Source organism: Schistocerca serialis, chromosome 2, assembly GCF_023864345.2.
Source record: "Schistocerca serialis cubense isolate TAMUIC-IGC-003099 chromosome 2, iqSchSeri2.2, whole genome shotgun sequence".
NCBI classification, from domain to species: domain Eukaryota; kingdom Metazoa; phylum Arthropoda; class Insecta; order Orthoptera; family Acrididae; genus Schistocerca; species Schistocerca serialis.
Window position 1 is genome coordinate 929585772 of NC_064639.1, and position 22730 is coordinate 929608501.

At 37.8% G+C, this 22730-nt stretch overlaps 1 protein-coding gene across 1 annotated transcript; it reads right to left on the reverse strand.

The window, feature by feature from the left end:
* Positions 1-21003: 21003 nt before the first annotated feature.
* LOC126458305 (tRNA (adenine(58)-N(1))-methyltransferase catalytic subunit TRMT61A-like) lies at positions 21004-22494 on the reverse strand. The gene has a single exon (XM_050095251.1). The coding sequence runs from the start codon at positions 22343-22345 to the stop codon at positions 21452-21454; it is 894 nt and encodes a 297-aa protein (XP_049951208.1). The 5' UTR covers positions 22346-22494; the 3' UTR covers positions 21004-21451.
* Positions 22495-22730: the final 236 nt, after the last annotated feature.

Genomic DNA, 22730 nt, shown 5'->3' on the forward strand with positions numbered 1-22730 from the left:
GTGATGAATATCATGACAGTTTGGAAAACATCACATGGAATAATCAAGATGGTGGAGAAATCTAATATTTGGGGGAGTGGATATAGCCAAATGGACAATACAAAGAACCTAATAAAAAGAGGATTAAAAAACAGAATTCGCTTACAAGCTCACACAATACATTTACAATATGAAATTAATAGCCATTAACACTAAACTGAGGGACTACAGCACAGTGACAATGCCAGAAGCACAGTATACATCCAAATGTCTAAAGCACAACACAAAAACAGAAACTGAGGAGATTTTAAAAATAGAGAGGAAATTATTAAGGAAGATATTGGGCTATGGAAAGGAAAGTGACATCTGGAAGACAAGCAGGTATCAGGAGCTGTATGCACAGACCAATGAGTTGACAAATGGAATGAGCAAAAGACAGCTTAAGTTTGCTAGGTGTATCTGTATTGTGAGAGACAGAAGATTGCGCAGGAGGATATTGGTGAATACCAAGAAATGCAAGACCACTATGACATGAATGAAAGAAATTCCAGAAGACTTAGAATACAAAAGTCATATTGGACACGAATGTTTACAAATGAGGAATGACACTCATGAAGAATTCAGGAAACACAAGAAACAACAAAAAGGAAGGAAGAACAGAATTTAATGTCCAGTTGACAATGTGGCCATAAAGAAACAGCAGAAGACCCACTGACAAAAGAGAAAGCTAGGAATAAGAATATGGAAACTGTAGGAAGCAGAAAAGGATAAGTTAAACATGAGCCACAAACACCCAAATAAAAATGTAAATTAAAAAGAAACACAGGGAAGAGTCTGCATGCCTTACAACACACATCTGCCTGCTTAGATATCTGCATAGCTTACAACAAATGTGCCTGTCTAATTTCAATTATGTCAAGCTGCTAGTGCTCCATTCAAATTATAAAAGCTGTATTTCAGTTATAGCCAGATACTACACATACATATCGAAAAAATTTGATAATAATAATAATAATAACACATGGGGGTCTAGGGCTGGTCCAAAACATTTACAATAAAAAATGTCTATCTATAAACACAAAAATTAAACATTATAAGTCGGTAATTAAACCAATAATGCTATATGCCAGCGAAACCTTGACACTTAAAAGGAAAACAGATATGGAAAACCTGAAGAAAGAGGAAAGGAAAATCATTAGGAAAATTCTGGGACCAAGATGGACCAAAGAGGGGCATAGATTACAGAAAAATTCTAAAATTGAAGAATATTCTAACATAGAGATAGACATGAGGAAGAGGCGTCTAAAATTCTATGGCCACATAATGAGACTTCCCGATCACAGACTTACAAAAAAAAATAGTAAGATACGTAGCATCCCTTGTTAATGGAGGAGAATGGATCAAAAATGTAAAGAAAGATCTGGAACTACCCAACATTACTACTGAAGACATGAACAAAAGAAACAATTTCAAACTTAAAGTTGACAAATGGGAGGTCAAACCAGAGACAAAAGCGCCGAGAACTGGAACAAAATGGAGCGAAGAAAGAAAAGCTGAATTCTCGCAAAGAATGAAGACCTGGTGGGCAAACAAGAAGAATAAGAAGCCCCAGAAGTGAACCATCTTTACTTAGCGTCTTCCATGTTGGGAGCTTTACGACTAATAATAATAATAATAATAATAACACATGTAACCCACACACAATAAGTCAGGTGTTTTGTTAGCTGTTCAGTTCCAATCACATTATCACAGCCTTGTTTCTCTTTTTTGTTCAACTTGTTCATTTGGATATATTATGTAGATGGATGGCAGAAGGCATATTTCGAACACCCATCTTCTTTCTTGGTGCAGTGACTGACTGGCAGCTTTGCTTTCAACATTAGATACTTCAGTAGTAAATCTCTGTCCAATTTCACTTAGTCATGCACTTTACTAGCGCAGGTGACTTCGTGGTATAAATGATTATAAACTATTGAGCACTGTCCCCAATCATCATCATCAGTTATCTGCTATATTAGCAGGTCCTTTGCCTTTCCATTTTCTGTGATCCATTGCTTCCTTCTTAAAGCTGCTGTATGTTGTACCGTCCATCATGTCATCCAGTATCTGGAATCTCTTCCTTCCACACTTCCTTTTCCCTTCTACATAACCTTCTAAAACTGTTTTTATCAGTCCGTCATTCTTTCTTAATATATGCCCAATCCAATTTCTTTTTCTTCTCTTTATTACATCTAGTAACTGTCTTTTCTCTCCCACTCTTCTCAGTCATCTTCATTTTTTACTCTGTCCATCCAACTTATTCTTTCCATCTTCCGCCATGTCCAGATCTCAAAAGCCTCCAGCCTTTCTCTGTCTTTTTTCCTCATAGTCCATGTTTCAGCGCCATATAGAAGAACACTCCATACAAGACATTTTATGAGTCTCTTTCTGAGTTCTCTGTCCATACCGCTGCAGAAGATTCTCCTTTTCTTATAAAACGCCTCTTTTGCCATTGCTATCCTTGTTTTAATTTCTGTGGTGCACTTTCAGTCGGTGTCTATCCTGCTTCCAAGATACTTAAAATTTTGCACCTGTTCTAGTGTTTCTCCATTCAGCACAATTTTTATTTCCTTATTTCCTCCTATTGCCAATACTTTTGTTTTATTTGTGTTAATTTTCATTCCATATTTTTTTCCGTTAGTTGCAATGGTGTCCGCCAAATCCTGTAATTCTTTTTCTCCTGTGGCTAGAAGGACCATGTCATCAGCAAATCTCAAGCACCCTACTCTTCTTCCTCCAATTTCTACTCCTTTGTCATCTAATGAGCATTGGTCAATCATATTTTCCAAGTACAGGTTGAAAAGAGTAGGTGATAAACAGCATCCTTGTCTTACTCCTTACTGTCCCCAATGACACACTCCAATAGTGCAAGGTCACCAAAACTCCATCAGCCACTTTGCTAAAATTTAATCCAGCTCAAAATAGGATGCTATCCATCAGAGGATGCAGCCATCAAACGCCACTACACTATCCCCAGCATGACATAACACCTGAAATCCAAGTTCCTTTGGGGGCGAGGGGAGGGGGGAAGTGGATTCTCTATGGTCTAACATCTGTTGCAATCAAAGAGTAAGGTGTATGTATCTCTAAGAAACCCTCCTCTCAATAAAAACACTTGCAGTATCATGCTATACACAGCTTACCTAAAGAAAGGCCTTTCCTCTGCCATGAGTAATAAGAGAAACACGATGATCCTTCATCTTCAAAAATCAAGATTAGCACATATATTGTGTTCATGCAGATACAACTGTGTTTAGTATGAGGCTGTACTTCCATAGAATTGCATAATAGAATATGATTCAGGCATGTCTACAAAAACTTTGATGGTTAAACATATCAAATCTTCTTCCAGGAATATGCTTCCAGATACCAGGCACGGCTGTACTGGGTAAATTTACAGAATTGTGAAACCAACATATTTCAATTTTATTCCAAGAATTCACTTACAGATGTGCTGTCAACCTGTCAAAACTAGCAGCTTCATGTGGAAGAAAGGACAACAGTTTGACTTGTGATATTGTGGCATTGCACCAATTTGTCATTATAGATAATCTACCCCTACTCCATATACTGCAAAAAAAAAAAAAAAAAAACTGTGAAATGCTTGACACAGGGTCCATATCAATAATTAAGGTTTCTTTCTCATCTTTTCATATATGGGGTACGGGAAGAATGACTGTTTAAAAGCCTCCGACATACTGGAGATAGATCGACAGATGTACTTTTCGTTCCAATTGATCCATAGTGAGGAGATCCTCTAGAATGTGGAACATGTCAAAAAACGAGAATACACAATAAGTATTTACAAAATAAGAATAGCTATCCTAATGTACCTTCCACAGATCCAAAATGAAAATGCCCTTGTGGATGTGGTATCGGTAAAAAAACTTGTCACAACATGTTAAATGATCAACACTCTTAGGTGCATATAATAATTCTTAGGCCACACATCATCCGATTAAAAAAAATAAAGTAACATTTTACAGCACTTATTTATAATGATAGCATTAGTCCACAAAATTTGTACAGAAGTCACATTGTATCCAATGTCCACATTATGTGATATTTTTAACAATATACACGCATCATTCAGTTCTGCTAAGATATTCATAACTGTAGCAGAAGGAGATAGCCACCAATAAATCCTTTCGATTCTTCTCAACCTGAACTCTATTATTAGTTAAACTTTATAGGGCTGCTGGAATGTTATTGAAAACGTATATTGCTGAATAATGTACACCTTTCTGAACCAAAGTAAGTGAATTTAAATTTTTGTGAGTCACACCTATTTCTAGTATTGCAATTAGTTTAATGTTGTCTACATAATACCTAAGAGGCTGTAGTATATTCCTTCATTTCTCAGTTAATACAGCTCTTAAAACTTTGTATTTAGGTTTTTCAGTACTTTTGGGACACACTTCCATGGACCCTTGTTAGCCGTATTAGTATGAGTTCCATACACTTGAGTAATAGTCTAGGATTGCTTATACGAGTTGTTTTGTAATACTGAATGCATTTTCCCTATATCCTAAAAATGACTCAAACTCTGCCACCTGCTTTACAGATGACTGAGGCTATTGTTGTTGGGTCTTCAGTCTGAAGGCTGGTTTGACACAGCTCTCCCTCCAATACTAAATTGGTGATCCCTTGATGTCTCAGAATGTGTCCTATCCACCAACCCCTTCTTTTGGTCAAGTTATGCCACAAATTTCTTGTCTCCCCAATTCTATTCAGTGCTTCCTCATTAGTTACATGGTTGACCCATCTAATCTTCAGCAGTCATCTATAGCTCCACATTTCAAAAGCTTTTATTCTCTTTTTCTCTAAACTGTTTATCATCCATGTTTCACTTCCATACATGGCTACATTCCAGACAAATACCTCCAGAAAAGACTTAACTTCTATTCTTAAGAAACGCTTTTCTTGCCACTGCCAGTCTACATTTTATATCCTCTATACTTCAGCTCTCATCAGTTATTTTTCTGCACAAAGAGCAAAATTCCTCTACTGTTTTAAGCGTATCTATTCCTATCCTGATTCCCTCAGAATAACCTGAATTAATTCAATAGACTTTGGAGAGCCAGCCATGACAAAACTCTTTCATCTGGTATGCAAGATGTATGAGACAGGTGAAATACCATCAGACTTCAAGAAGAATGTAGTAATTCCAATTCCAAAGAACACAGTTGCTGACAGTTGTGAAAATTACTGATCTGTCAGTTCAATAAGTCATGTTACAAATTACTAACATGAATTCTTTACGGAATAATGGAAAAACTGGTAGAAGCCAACCTTGTGGAAGAGACAGATCGAGCCTATGTGATCTCATTTCCCTACAAATTGTAATACCTATGATTTTTATGACTTTACTGATTCCAGCTGCAACTTATTGATATTTTAGTTATAGGATACTACATTTCTGCATTTTGTGAAGTACACAATTTTATATTCCTGAATATTTAAAGTAAGCTGCCAATCTCTGCAACACTTTGAAGTCTCCTCAAGATCTGAACAGAAATTTGCATGACTTTTTTCCAGATAGTACATCATTATTGATAACTGCATACTTATGGAAAGTAATTTCACTTCATATGTCATCAATATTCAATTTGAACATTAAAACTGCAGGTAATGTGAGATCAAATCAGTACCAATGTTCAAAGCCAAAATAGTCATAAAAACAATATATATGGAGTTACAATCGAAATTCAGCCATTGTTGTCATAACAACAATACATACAGAGTTCCAATTGAAATTGCAGTTCCAGAAAGCAAATCAACTGTTGTATTTGAAGATGAGCTTATAGATGGTCAACAGTAAGCTGCTACTGCCGATCCAGCTGCCAGGCCAGGTATTTATTTCCTGTTGTGGGCCAATTCCAAAATAAGATATTGGATTGTAAGGTGTACACAGGAAAAGATATAGACTGGATCACAATATAGTAATGACAGAAAGTAGACTAAAGTTTAAGAGATTAGTCCAGAAGGATCAATGCACAAAGAAGTGGGATACTGAAGTACTGAAGAATGATGAGAAGTGTTTGAATTCCTCCGAGGCAACAAATACTACGATACTGAATACCAGATTAGGCAATTCGGTTGAAGAGGAATGAACATATCTAAAAAGGGCAATCACAGAAGTTGTGAAGAAAAGAAACCTTGGGTAACAGAAGTATTTGAATATTAAGAGAAAGATGGGTTGCTACTCACCATATAGAGGAGATTATGAGTCACAGACAGGCAAAAACAGCTAAACATTTTAGCTTTCAGCCAAGAGGCCTTCTTCTACAGTAGAAAACACACACACATTCACACAAGCACAATTCACACACATGGTTGGAGTGTGGAAGGTGGTAAGTGATTGGACAGACAAGGCAAGGGAGATCTGTTTTTGTACAAGGTTGGGGAGGTAATTTAGGTCTGTGGACACCTCATTGAGATCTTTGATATACTTCGGAAAGAAGGTGTTGAGGTTCTGGAGGAATTTGGATAGGGTACCCTCACCCTCAAACAAGATCTTTTTTTACTTTATTTATTTACACATCAAGTTCCATAAGACCAAATTGAGGAGTAAATCCCCAAGGTCATGGAATGTGTCAGTACATGAAATTACAACATAAAAGTAATAACAGATAAAAATAAAATGTTTATGAACCCGAAAAAAGTCAAACCATAAGTTTAAGTAAATGCAGTCAACAATACACCAAGAATCAGCTTAATTTTTCAAGGAACTCCTCGACAGAATAGAAGGAGTGACCCTTGAGTAAACTCTTCAGTTTTGATTTGAAAGTACGTGGATTACTGCTAAGATTTTTGAATTCTAGTGGTAGCTTATTGAAAATTGATGCAACAGCATACTGCACACCTTTCTGCACAAGAGTTAAGGAAGTCCGATCCAAATGCAGGTTTGATTTCTGTCGAGTATTAACTGAGTGAAAGCTGCTTATTCTTGTGAATAAGCTAACATTGTTAACAAGAAATGACAGTAAGGAATATATATATTGAGAAGCCAATGTCAAAATACCTACACTCATGAACAGGGGTCAACAAGAGGTTCGTGAACTTACACCATTTATTGCCCAAACCGCCTGTTTCTGAGCCAAAAATATCCTTTTAGAATGGGAAGAGTTACCCTAAAATATAATACCATATGTCATAAGCAAATGAAAATAATCAACGTAGAATAATTTTCGTGTCGAACACTCACTCAATTCAGATACCATTTAAATAATAAAAATGGCAGCAGTAAGTCTTTGAACAAGATCCCGAACGTGGGCTTTCCACGACAGTTTACTACCTAGAAATTTGAAGAGTTCAGTTTCACTAATAATATGCCCATTCTGTGAAATTAAAACGTCAAGTTTTGTAGAATTGTGTGTTAGAAACTGTGAAAACGGAGTCTTACTGTGATTTAACATTAATTTATGTCATGAGCTGCACTATTTGAAACTGAGCCAATGTTGCACTCTACAGCCTTTACTACCGAGCTACTGTCATCAGCAAACAGAAATATTTTAGAGTTACGCATAATACTAGAGGGAATATCATTTATATAAATAAGGAATGGGAGTGGCCCCAACAATGATCCCTGGGTCACCCCCCACTTGACCGTACCCCACTCAGACCCCACATCACAGCCATTCTCAACACTGTGAATAATGACCTTTTGCTGCCTGTTGCTAAAGTAAGAGGTGAACCAGTTGTGAGCTAATCCCCGTATTCTGTAATGGTCCAACTTCTGGAAGCAATATTTCTTATCAACACAATCAAACACCTTAGTTAAATCAAAAAACATGCCTAGCATTCGGAACCTTTTGTTTAACCAATCCAGTACCTAACAGAGGAAAGAGAATGCAGCATTTTCAGTTGTTAAATGACTTCTAAAGCTGAACTGTAGATTTGATAGCAAATTTTAACATACAAAATGATCAATTATCCTTATATACACAGCCTTTTCAATAACTTTAGCAAACACTAATGGCTTAGAAGTAGGTCTAAAATTGTCTACATTATCCCTTTCTCACTTTTTGTAAAGCAGCTTTACTCTTGAGTACTTTAATTATTCAGGAAACTGACTATTCCTAAAGGAAAAATTATAAATATGGCTAAATACAGGGTTACCATGTGCAGCACAGTATTTTAATATCCTGCTACGTGCTCCACCATATCCATGAGAATCCTTAGTCTTCAGTGATTTAATTACTGACTCAATCTCCCCCTTGTCTGTATCGCAGAGGAGTATGTCAGATATCAATCTCGGAAAGGCATTTGGCAAATGAGTTATATGATTCCCTGTAGAATCTAAATTTTTATTTAATTCACCAGCAATGCTCAGAAAATGATTGTTAAATACTGTACATATAATTGATTGATCAGTAACAGAAATATTTTTCCTACAAATTGACTTTATATCGTTGACTTTGTGCTGCTGACCAGACACTTCCTTCACAACTGACCATTTGGTTTTAATTTCATCCTATGAATTAGCTATTCTATTTGGATACCACATACTCTTTGCCTTCCTAATAACATTTTTAAGCATCTTACAGTACTGTTTGTAATGGGCTACTGTTGCTTTATTGTGACTACTTCTAACATTTTGACATAATTCCCACTTTGTTCTACATGATATCCTTATCCCACTTAGTCGCCACCCAGGCTGCCTTTTACTGCTAGTATCCCATTCAGAACGTTCTAATGGAAAGCAACTCTCAAAGAGCATGAGAAATGTGTTAAGGAAAGCATTATATTTATCATCTATGTTATCGGCACTATAAACATCCCACCACTCTTGTTCCTTGACGAGGTTTTAAAAACTCTCCATTGCTGTTGGATTAACTTTCCTACATAGTTTGTAATTATATGTGACATTTGTTAGAATAAAAAAGCCTTTTAGTGTTAATATTTGTGCATCATGGTCTCAAAGGCCATTCACCCTTTTACTAAAAGAATGCCCATCTAGTAATGAATAATGACTAAAAATATTGTCTACAGCTATGCTATTGTTCACCTGCACCCTAGTTGGAAAAAAAACAGAGTCTGCATCAGATCATATGAACTTAGGAGATCTACCAACATCCTTTTGCTTGCACCATCATACACAAAATTTATATTGAAGTCACCACATACAACTAATTTTTGGTACTTCCTATAAAGTGAATCAGGAACCCTCTCCTCCTTGAGCAGAAATGCTCTGAAGTCAGAGTTAGGGGACCTATAAACAACAACAATTAGAAGTTTAGTTTCACTAAATTCAACTGCCCCTGCACAACATTCAAATATCTGTTCAGTGCAGTGCCGTGATATGTCTATGGACTCAAATGGAATACTGTTCTTTACGTATGAGGCCACTCACCCACTCTGCAAGGAACTACTTGAAAAACAGCCAGCTAATCTATATCCTGGTAAGGGAGGCCTCTGAATTGTCAAATTATTTAAGTGGTGCTCTGATATACTAATAATTTCAGAGTCAACATCTATAAACAGTTCACTAAATTTATCTCTAATACCTCTAATATTTTGATGAAATCCTCTGAAGGTGAGCCCTTAGTTAGGGGTACTTCCTTTAAGCAGGTTTATCTATCAGCTGACTTGACTCTAAAAAAGGTGCAGCTCTAACACCAACTACTACAGGAATTTTTCCATAAGTGATCCAACCACCATCCACTACACAGTCACCTAGAAGCTTTGCCAGCCTCCCCTTTCCAAACCTATTGAGGTGCAGGTCATGCCTAGTGAAACCTGATCTACTGGTAAGACTCATCAACGAATCTGAACTAGGTGAGGTGTTTCGGATTCTGTGTGATTAGGAAGGATTCCTCTAGATTGACCATGAATAGGTTGGCTTAGGATGGAGCCATGCACATGCCCATTGCTGTACGACAGAACTGTTCATAGGTGATGTCTTTAAAGGTAAAGTAGCTGTGGGTGAGGATATGCTTGGTCACTATGACCAGGAAGGATGCTGTGGGTTTGGAGTCACCTGGTCATTTGGAAAGGTAGTGCACAATAGCAGCAAGGCAATGGGCATTCTGGATATTAGTGTAGAGAGAGGTTGTACAAACAGTAACGGGCAGGGTGCTGCGTGGTAAAGGAACAGGAACTGTGGAGAGTCAGTGGACGAAATGGTTAGTGTCTTTTATACAGGTTGTCCCATTTGTCTCGACCACCCTAAATAACTGTTTGTCCAGGTGCAAATTACAAAATGTTTCAAGCAAATGTTCTTTAGTCGTCAGGGGGACATCAATCAGCATGATTGCCTTCATTGTAGCTTTGTTTCTACAAAGATATGAACAGCTGTACGACTTTTTTAAATGACACCCTGTATTTTTTATTCAGTAATTCATTTCCTCTCCTAAAGACCTATTCAAAAATGTATCACAGTGTACCATTCACTGAAACACAATGTTATTAATTACACAACACAACACTGACACTCCCAGTGCTTAGTGCAGGTACTCGGGGTAATGTAACACATCCACATGCTGATGTTAACAGAGGACAAATGTAAAAATAAGTAGAATGCACAACCGTCATTCCATCAACCATCGTCAGTTGAAGAGTTGTGTGAATAGAATGTACACCAACGAAGAGAAGGTAGAAATGCTACTCATCTATGGGAATGTAAGTTATCAGAACAGTAATTGCAATTCTGTTTTCTTATGTACGGATACATTTAGTACAGTAGTTTAGTCCTTTTAAATATTGTTGTGTAGAGTAGACATACAGTAAAGGCTGTCCTTCCTACAAACTGCATCAACATAACATTTCTTTTACTGTTGTTGTTGACGGTAGGCAAAATGCTACATAGGCAGCAGGACTGTACAGAGAGTGATGTCCTGACAAGTACCCAACTTCCCGACGGATGTTTTCTCGTTTTGTTGCAACGCTTCAGGAAATGGGAAGTTTCAAACCATGACAACGCATTCGTCGTAGCACTCGCACAGATGAAGCTGCCGAAGTTACTGTTCTCGCTTCCATTTCTATGAATCCACATGTGAGCACATAACAGCTTGAACACGAGACTGACATTCCTAAAACCAGTGTACATCGTATTCTTACACATCACCGGTTCCATCCTTACCTTTTTACACCTATATCAAGAACTGCACGGGAATGATTTGCAGAATCGTGTACAGTTCTGTCAGTGAGCACAGCAGCAAAGCCTCGCCAACCCGAACTACTTCTCCGATGTTCTATTTACTGATGAATGTTCCTTCTCAAACAAAGGACAGGTAAATACAAGGAACACGCATTATTGGTCCAACGACAACCCACGATGGCTTAGACAGGTGGAACATCAGCGTTAATGGAGAATTAACATCTGGTGTGGGATGCTTAGTACTACAATTACTAGCTCTTACGTCATCAGTGGTATTCTAAATGGCGCAGGATATGCCAACTTCCTCACACGAATTCTTCCTCTTCTTCTGGATGAAGTGCCACTAAGAACCAGAATGCTTAAGTGGTATCAACACAATGGATGTCCAGCACATACTGCCTTGCGTGCATGTCGTGTTCTGAACCAAAGGTATCCTGCCATATGGATTGGTCGAGGAGGAACAGTTACTTGGCCTGCTAGGTCTCCTGATTTAAATCCTCTGGACTTTTTTCTTTGGGGATGCATTAAAGACATTATCTATTGAGACATTCCAACAACTCCAGAGGACATGCAGGAACGTATCATGCTTGCTTGTAATTCTCTTCAGCAGGCAACACTGGAAGCAGTAAATAATTCTTTCATTCAATGAGTGCAACAGTGTATCGGTGTTCAGGGTCACCATTTTGAGACCTTTGAATGTTCTATTCCTGGGCAATGGTACAGGAGAGTCAAAGTCAATTTTGTGTTACGTTTTTCATTTGTTTTCTGACAACTCCAGCAAGTGGACGAGTTTGTGATCCCGGGTTCAAAGTCAATGTTGTGTTACGTAATTAATAATGTTGCGTTTCAGCAAATGGTACACCGTGATGCATTTTTGAATAGGTCTTTAGGAGAGCAAATGAATTACTGAATAAAAAATACAAAGAGCCATTTAAAAAAGTCATACTGCTGTTCACATCTTTGTACAAAACAAAGCTACAATGAACACAGTCATGCTGATTGATGTACCCTGATGGCTAAAGAACATTTTCTTGAAACATTTTTTAATTTGCATCTGGACAAACAGTTATTTAGGGTGGTCAAGATAAATGGGACACCTTGTGTAAGAGGGTAGGTTACAGGTAATAGGCTGAAGGTGTTGGTCCATGAAAGTAGAAATTCTCTCAGTGGGGACACAATAACCAGCCATAATGGGGCATTCGGGGTGATTTGGTTTATGGACTTTAAGAAGCATGTAGAAGTTAGGAGTTTGGGTAGTGGTAGGGGTGAGGAGAGAGACAGACGAAGGGGAGGATTTGAAGAGAGACAGGAGATTCTATTAGATTTCTGGAATGGGATCACTGTGGTAGGGTTTGCAGGCAGATGAATCTGACAGCTAGTGGTGTCCTTTCGCCAGGTAAACCCTATGGTTAAGAAACACAGTGGTGGAGCCTATGTCAGCAAATAGGATTATAAGGTCAGAATCAGATTTTAGTTGGGGGATTTGGGTTCTTTCTACAGATGTACTGTTAGCTTCCATTATGAGGGATTTGGGGATCGACTGTGAGGCAAAGTTTGAGGTTAAGAAATTCTGTTATATTACCAGGGGATGACCTGAGGGCAGATCATGGTTGGAGAGGATAGTGAACTGAATCAGGCAGGGCTGAATACCACCTTTGTGTTGAGTCTGACTGTTAGGACTGATGGCGAAAAAGTGAGAATGTCTTTAACAACTCCAACATGATTTCATTTGGGAGTGGGGCAAAAGGTAAGACACTTCGAGAGGACTGATACTTCTGTGGGACTGAGGGTTTTGAAGACAGGTTCATGACTGTTTTTCAGGTCTGTTTTGGTTTTGGATGGCACTAGGAGTGAGTTTCTGTGGGTGTGGTAAATGTACTAGGCCTGTGAGGCAGGGGTTTTACTTCAACTGGCCAACAAAAGGAATACATACTAAAATGTTCATGGAAATTCGAAAATACAGACACATAAGTTAATCAGAAATGAAATAAATAGGAAGTTCAGGGAAGATAAGGCAAAATGGGGGGAGGGGGGCAGGAAAAATGTGAAGAAACTGAAAAATAAATTAAAAAAAAGGTCTGTCAGAAGGACTGATGTAACATATAAAAAAGTCAAAACAATATTTGGTGAAATTAAAAGCAGGGATGGTAGCATTAAGAGCGCAATTGGAATTCTTCAGTTAAGCACAGAGGAGAGAGGAGATTGCTGGAGAGCTTTGGAAGACTTGTCATCAACTATGGCAAAAGGCATGGATAACATTCCTTTGGGATTACTGAAATCATTGGGGTAAGTAACAACCAACTGACAACTGAAGTTGTGTGTAGAATCTATCAGCATGGAATATAGCATCAGATCTTCAGAAAAATCATCCACATAATCCTGAAAACAGCCAGGGCAGATAAGTGCAGAAACTATCGCACAAACAGGTTAATGGTTCATGTTGGATTCTCTGGTTAGCACAGTGAAATGACAAGGAAAAACTGTTTAGGGACAAAATAAAACTTACGTTTTATTAACAAATGAATAAATTTTACATACAGGCTACACACATGATCTCACTACTGATCAGCAACCATAGAATATCATTTCACAGAGGTCTAATGCACCCAGCACAGAGTGTTCTAAGAACAACCATAAACAATGGAAAAAATGTTTTGTTCACATTTTTCCAACACTCATGCCTCCAAGATGCTGAGAAGAAAAATATACAGAAGATGGAAAAGAAAATCAAGGATTTTTCAGATGAAAATCGTTTTTCGGAAAGGTAAGGGCACCATGAGGCAGTTCTGACATTTTGATAAATGAAGGAAACAAGACATAAGAAAAATCAAGACACATTCATAGGATCGGTAAGACATCTCCTGTTTCTATTATCAGTGAATGACCAGAACACATTCTATGAACCCTCCATTCGGTGTGCTGACAATACTTGTGTGCTACTTAGTGGGAAAGAAATGGAAATCCTTCAGAAGTCTTCAGCAGACACACTGAACAAAACTGGAAACTGGTTGAATCACAGTAAGTTGGTAATAATATACATTTCCTTAATGTGGAAAAAAGTGAGACAACTGGTCAGATTCAGACAAGTCATGAGGACCTTCACAGTGTAGACAACATAAAGTTCTTGGATTTATGGCGCAAAAATAATCTTAAATGGGGGACACATACTGAAAAGTCTATAAGAAATTAAGCACTACATGTTAATTAATGAGAATATTAGGACACTAAGAGAAAGATTGTTTGAAAAAGTATACTTTGGTTGTATATACACACAAAAATGAAATACGGAATTATTTTTTGCGGTAGTTCTTCTCTCTGCCAAAAGCTCTTTAAGCTACAGAAGAGAACTATAAGAATAATGGACGGCATTAAATGGAACAAAATCTGTAGACCACTATTTTAAAAGCTGGAAATCCTCTAACTTCCATGTTTATGAAGAAAATGTTCATTCTCATAACACTACGCAAAAAGTAAACTTTCATACAGAGCCAATAAACATCAATCTAAGTAAAAATGGAGCCCTGAATTATGGGAAAGTTATTTACAATAAGCTTTCCCCCAGAAACTGAATCAATACATGAAATACCAAAGCTCAAGACTACTGTTAAGATACACGTAACTCTTTATTGCTTCTATAGCTTGCACAAATTCCTTCAGGATGTGCAAACAATATCTGTGTCTGTACTTTAGTGATGTATGACAGTACTGTTACTAGCCTGTAAATACCTCCATGAACTGATGTGCAAATGTTACTGTAATACAGGTATCAAGCTACCTGTACAGTATATGCTGTTTCTGCTTTTAGAATATATTTTCTTTCCACTTGTACAGTATAATGTTCTGTATTTTATAACTTAATTCACATTTAACGTAAAAATGGTGTAATTAATGAAAATTTAAATTGTTGTTGTTATCGTTGTGGTTTTCAGTCCAGGGTTTGATGCAGCCCATCATGCTACTCTATCCTGTGCAAGCTCCTTCATCTCCAAGTAACTATTACAACCTACATCCTTCTGTATCTGCTAAGTGTATTCATCCCTTGGTCTTCCTCTACAATTTTTACCCTCCATGCTGCCTTCCAATATTAAATTGGTGATCCCTTGATACCTCAGAACATGTCCTACCAACTGATCCCTTCTTCTAGTCAAGTTGTGCCACAAATTCCTCTTCTCCCCAATTCTATACAGTACCACGTCATTACTTACATGATCTACCCATTTGATCTCCAGCATTCTTCTGTAGCACCACATTTCGAAAGCTTCTATTCTTTTCTTGTCTAAACTAGTTATCGTCCATGATTCACTTCCACACATGGCTAACTCTATACAAATACTTTCAGAAAATACTTTCTGACATTGAAATCTATTCTCAATGTTAATAACTTTCTCTTCTTCAGAAACACTTTCCTTGCCATTACCAGTCTACATTTTATATCCTCTCTACTTTGACCATAATCAGTTATTTTGCTCCCCAAATAGCATAACTCATCTACTACTTTAAGTGTCTCATTTTCTAATCTAATTCCCTCGGCATCACTTGATTTAATCTGACTACATTCCATTACCATTGTTTTGCTTTTGTCGATGTTCATCTTATATCCTCCTTTCAAGACACTGTCCATTCTGTTCAAGTGCTCTTGCAGGTCCTTTGCTGTCTTTGACAGAATTACAATGTCGTTGGCGAACCTCAAAGTTTTTATTTCTTCTCCATGGATATTAATTCCTACTCCAAATATTTCTTTTGTTGCCTTTACTGCTAGCTCAATATACAGATTGAATAACTCCTTTCCCAACCACTGCTTCCATTTCATGCCCCTCAATTCTAATAACTGCCATCTGGTTTCTGTACAAATTATAAATAGCCTTTCACTCCCTGAATTTGACCCCTGCCATCTTCAGAATTTTAAAGAGAGTATTCCAGTCAACATTGTCAAAAGCCTTCTCTAAGTCAGTAAATGCTAGAAATGTAGGTTTGTCTTTCCTTAATATATCTTCTAACATAAGGTGTAGGGCCAGTATTGCCTCAAGTGTTCCAACATTTCTATGGAATCCAAACTGATCCTCCCCAAGGTTGGCTTCCACCAGTTTTTCCACTTGTCTGTAAAGAATTCGTGTTAGTATTTTGCAGTCGTAACTTACTAGACTGATAGTTCGTTAATTTTCACACCTGTCAACACCTGATTTATTTGGGATTGGAATTACTACATTCTTCTTGAAGTCTGAGTGTATTTTGCCTGTCTCATGCATCTAGCTCACCAGATAGTAGAGTTTTGTCAGGGCTGGCTCTCCCAAGGCTATCAATAGTTGTAGTGGAACGTTGTGTACTCCTGGGGCCTTGTTTCGACTTAGGTCTTTACGTGCTCTGCCAAATTTTTCTTCCATTGCATTTTCATATATGTCCTCTTTCACTTCCATAATATCGCCCTCCAGTACATCACCATTGTACAGACCCTCTACATACTCCTTACACCTGTCTGCTTTCTCTTCTTTGCTTAGAACCAGTTTGCCATCTGAGCTCTTGATATTTATATAAGTGGTTCTCTTTTCTCCAAAGGTCTCTTTAATTTTCCTGTACGCAGTATCTATCTTACCCCTAGCGATATATGAGTCTACATCCTTACATCTGTCCTGTAGCCATCTGTCCTTAGCTATTTTGCATTTCCTGTCGATCTCATTTTTGAGACATTTGTGTTCCTTTTTGCCTACTTCATTTACTGTATTTTTATATTTTCTTCTTTCATCAATTAAGTTCAATATCTCTTCTGTTACCCAAGTAATTCTAGTAGCCCTCGTCTTTTTACCTACATGAGCCTCTGCTGCCTTTACTATTTCATTTCTCAAACTACCCATTCTTCTTCTACTGTATTTCATTCCCCCATTCTTGTCAATCGTTTCCTAATGTTCTCTCTGAAACTTCTGGTTCTTTCAGTTTATCCAGATTCCATCCCCTTAAATTTCCACCTTTTCGCAGTTTCTTCAGTTTTAATCTACAGTTCATAACCAACAGATTGTGGTCATAGTTCACATCTGTCCCCGGAAATGTCTTACAGTTCAAAACCTGGTTTCTAAATCTCTGTCTTATCATTATATAATCTATCTGAAACCTTCCAGTATCTCCAGGCCTCTTCTACATATACAACTTTCTTTCATAATTTTTAAACCAATCAAAGTTATTTAATTTAATGATATCAATATAATGGAAGGAAACATTCCATGTGGGAAAAATTATATATAAAAACAAAGATGAGGTGACTTACCGAACAAAAGCGCTGGCAGGTCGATACACACACAAACAAACACAAACATACACACAAAATTCAAGCTTTCGCAACAAACTGTTGCCTCATCAGGAAAGAGGGAAGGAGAGGGGAAGACGAAAGGACGTGGGTTTTAAAGGAGAGGGTAAGGAGTCATTCCAATCCCGGGAGCGGAAAGACTTACCTTAGGGGGTCTGCTTGTGTCTGTATGTGTGGATGGATATGTGCATGTGTGCGAGTGTATACCTGTCCTTTTTTCCCCCTAAGGTAAGTCTTTCCGCTCCCGGGATTGGAATGACTCCTTACCCTCTCCTTTAAAACCCACTTCCTTTCGTCTTCCCCTCTCCTTCCCTCTTTCCTGATGAGGCAACAGTTTGTTGCGAAAGCTTGAATTTTGTGTGTATGTTTGTGTTTGTTTGTGTGTCTATCGACCTGCCAGCGCTTTTGTTCGGTAAGTCACCTCATCTTTGTTTTTATATATAAAGTTATTTAATTAAATTATATAATTTTATATTTTGTTACACACTACCTTGTCCTACGTCAGAAAGCACCATTCATGTATTACATTATTACAGGATTACTAAAAAATAATAATAATAAAATATACAAAGAAACGTTACACATTACCTGTCACAGATTAAATACAACAGTGGAGTACTTATATCCACCATGAAAATTGTAATTGATATCAGAGAAACAGTTCTTCAGTGGATATTGTTAATCTAAGCATATAGTACACACTTGTAAATAGATCACACGGTACACAAAGAAATCATTTAAATAATTTCATAGCGTGCTTGCTTTGTCTTTCCTAGAGGCAGAGGACAATACCAAAGTTGTAATTAAAACTGCAATTTTACTCATGAGAGACTGTGTAAAAAGAACCTACACAATTACGTTGATGAACATTTTAGTGAACAATCAGTATATTCTTTGAAGTATGGTGTCACATGTTATGTAGATGACATCTGTTTCTGTTTGTACACATTAGTTGTTCTTTGTTTTTGTTTTTAATATATTGTATCCATAGTTCTTGTGAATGGTGTATTAGTTGTGTTGTCTACTATACCTACATTGATGTAGTGGCGATTACAATTCCTTCAAGGGAAATACTATTTTAGAGCTTTACAGATTCTTTTGATGAGTATGAGGTGACTAAAACGTAGTGTGGCCGTATGTCTCGGTTAAGTTTGAATGGTTGTGAGTTGACAAAGCCAACAAATCTGTCACAAAATAAAGCCATTTTTATTAAACAAAGGTTGAGGCGATAGTATATGCAGATGTATATACCGAGACCTGCACTATGTGATCAAAAGTATCCGGACACCCCCAAAAACATGCGTTTCTCATATTAGGTGCATTGTGATGCCACCTACTACCAAATACTCCATATCAGTGACCTCAGTACTCATTAGACAACACGAGAGCAGAATGGGGCGATGCGTGGAACTCACAGACTTCGAACGTGCTCAGGTGATTGGTTGTCACTTGTGTGATATGTTTGTATGCGAGATTTCCACACTCCTAAACGTCCGTAGGTCCACTGTTTCTGATGTGATAGTGAAGTGGGAACATGAAGGGACATGTACAGCACAAAAGTGGACAGGCTGCCCTCATCTGTTGACTGACAGACCGCCAACAGTTGAAAAGGGTCATAATATGTTACAGGCAGACATCCATCCAGACCATCACACAGGAATTCCAAACTGCATCAGGATCCACTGCAAGTACTGTGACAGTTGGGTGGGAGGTGAGAAAACTTAGCTTCCATGGTCGAACAGCTGCTCATAAGCCACATATCACGCCGATAAATGCCAAACGACGCTTTGCTTGGTATAAGGAGCATAAACATTGGACGATTGAACAGTGGAAAAGCGTTGTGTGGAGTGACGAATCATGGTACACAATGTGGTGATCCGATGTCAAGGTATGGGTATGGTGAATGTCATCTGCCAGCTTGTGTAGTGCCAACAGTAAAATTCGGATGCGTTGGTGTTATGGTGTGGTCGTGTTTTTGATGGAGGGGGCTTGCACCCCTTGTCGTTTTGCATGACACTATCGCAGCACAGTCCTACATGGATGTTTTAAGCACCTTCTTGCTGCCCTCAGTTGAAGAGCAATTTGGGGATGGTGATTGCATCTTTCAACATGCTCAATCACCTGTTCATAATGCAAGGCCTGTGGTGGAGTGGTTACATGACAATAACATCATGAATCCTATAGAACACCTTTGGGATGTTTTGGAATGCCAGCTTTGTGCCAGGCCTCACAGACCGACATTGATACCTGTCCTCAGTGCAGCACTCCCGAGAAGAATGTATGCCTGTGAGAGTGGAAGCTGTCATCAAGGCTAATGGTGAGCCAATACCATACTGAATTCCAGCATTACCGATGGAGGGCACCATGAACCCGTAAGTCATTTTCGGCCAGGTGTCCAGATACTTTTGATCACACAGTGATGTTAGACTGGAATGTGATGGTTTGTTTGTGAGATGAAGGTGTCATGACAATCTTTCTTGTTTTCTAAATATATGTAGTGCATTCAAAAGTTACATTTATGTCCCTCATGAAGATCCCTAATTCCGTACTGTTTTGAAATTTTCAAGTTAATAACAGAAGCATGCCCACCCAAAACCCTGTATTGTCAGTTTTTGCTCATTTTCTTTGTTTTTTTCTTTTTAATGACTTCATAAATTTTTTAATATGTTTGCCATGATGACAATGTCATCAGTGTAACAGCACGGTACTGCTTTGTTAACTAGGCCCTAATCTATTAGGGACTTACATTGCATAAGTGGCTGTTGTAACTTGAAGCAAAGATAAATTTGCAAGACTGTATTGCATGGCGTGCCCATTGGGTGTGGAGGACTGCCTAAGTTCAGTGAACCCCCCCCCCTACACCCCCTTTTTTTTTTTTTTTTTTTTTTTTTTTTTTTTTTTTTTTTTTTTTTTTTTTTTTTTTGGAAACTTGGGCTAGAAAACAATACTGTTTGCAGTAGATTTCTAGTAACCATTGCTGAATGTTACCCTTTAGACTTGTATGCAATGGTGTCTTTCTTCGAAATTTATATTCTTGTGACAAACTGATCTGTTGCTACATTTGCTCCATATTTAACACACTTCTATTGAAGTGCCATTACTGAACATGTCTTCATACAATATAATTCAAGTTTCATTTTGGAATACATGAAAGCTTTACAGGTTCATTTGCTCCAAGAGTTACATCCGCATCCATAGGTGCACAAAATAAAGATATCTACTGCCTACACTTATTTTCTTCAAACCACTTCTCACTCCATGGTGGTTGGGTGCAGGGTGGGCTCATTTCTGTATGATCTGTGTGGCCTCCACTTAAAATGTGAGTGTTGACATATCAATCCTACTGGTGCAGCAAAGTAATCAATGCATGAATGAGTTGGAACAACAGGAGCAACTACAAAATTATACACCAGCTTGATATGCAAACAGTAAAAAAGTACCCATTAACTGATACGTGACATTCATTCAAGACTTTGCACAACATTTAAAAGAAAAAAGTAATATTAACAGAAGAGTAAAAGAAAATGGGGCTATTTGTAACAAACAATGGTTTCCATGAAATCGTTTTAATAGGGAATGTATAATAATTGAAAAAGCATTTTCAATTATATGCGTAAGTTTTTATTCATATTCACAGTAGCTTGATCTACTTTGTTACTGAACTCTGTTCAGTCTGTATACTTTATACTGATAGGTTAACGAAACACTGCTTTATTTCTTTCACAATTGCATATTTCTACTACTTCATACAATGCTCATGACTTTTAACTTATTTCATAACTGTACTCCTGCGCTTAGATAAGTATCAGTATTGGAAACCAAATGATTACTAAACAAGTTCGAACACTTATTACAGTTTTTACAATTTAAAAACTTTTAGTCGATCGGGTTGTCAGCCATTAGAAAAATTTTGTTGAGAGAAAATACTAATCCATTTCCTACCACTGATTGTGGTTGAAACAGCCACTGTTCCCCTGAAAAATTTAAACGTTAGCACTTATGACGTTCACTACAGTACAGTGATTCCAGTGAACAACTCAATCTTGGCGAGGTGGTAGCGTCGCTGCTGTAATGTAGCCAGAATGACCACACACTGAAAGTCCAGGGGAAGCAGTATTGTAAGTTTTTTGTGAGGTTGCTTCTTTTGTTCCTATATTCAAAATGGGCATGGCGCGTACTTGCACATTCAGTTCTTTAAGCAAACATTCCATTGTTACTATCTCGAAAAATCCATTCTCACTTAAAGCCTTGCACGTGTTTTGCACTTGCTCTATACACGGTGAAAACGATACAAATCTGCCGCCGATTTGTTTAAAAGCCGCAACTGCATAAGGTACTGCATCCCAAGGCTTTGGCAAATCAAGGAATACTGCGTCTGCACGATTTGTAACAGCCGCTCCGAAACCATCCTCACAGACATCACGGTGTTCAACAGATACATACTCTGACAAACCATGCTCCTTAAACTCTTCCCGAACTACGTCGACTCTAGCAGCATGAAAATCATATGTAAACAAATGTCCTGAAGGTTTTATTGTTCGGATCAAGGCGTGAGAGAGCGAGCCACTTCCAGTTCCTGCTTCAATAACTATACTTCCCGGCTTTAGCTCCAACTGAAAAATTATCATACTAATATCCGGTGTGTATATGATTTGTGTCCTATGAAGTAAAGTTAACGTCCACAATTCCGGTGTTGGGTGAAGTACGTATACCCATCCTTTAGTTAATTTAACTTTGCTTCCAAATTTTTTACCAATTAGAGAATCTACTTTTAATGCGCCATAAACAGTTTGGAAAACATTTGACACAAGAGCCCCATTTTTATTTTTTATTTGTGGTGTCACTTTCAAAGCATGCATGCTGTTAACGTTGACATAAAGTATAACGGTATCGTCTTCTTCTATCACTTCTTTGAAACGCGCGAAACTCATTTTCGTTGCGTGGTAAATACTGTTTCTCAACACTTACTCCTACGGAACACACAACACCAACTAAAACAACTTCAAGTCCTCAACAACTGTTTAGTGTTTACATATTACACAGTACACACGTGTATTCGTACTTGTCAACTTTGCGCGTTGCGTCTGTTCAAAGATAGCTTTAAAAACATTGAAGAGATCCCAGTCGCATCTTTAGACTTTCTTTAAGCCACATGTCTATAAGCATTGAAAATTATCATTTAGAATAGAAAATTGAGAAATTTTCAGTCCCTGAGCATTTCTTAAATATGGTTGACTACCTGTATGTGAAAACGCAATGCACGAGCAAATCTAGAATTTTGTGCTGAACATGAACTAAGTACATACAGTCCACATG

Coding starts and splice junctions, on each gene's coding strand:
- LOC126458305 (XM_050095251.1), bottom strand. CDS start 22,345: ATGAGTTTCGCGCGTTTCAAAGAAGTGATAGAAGAAGACGATACCGTT.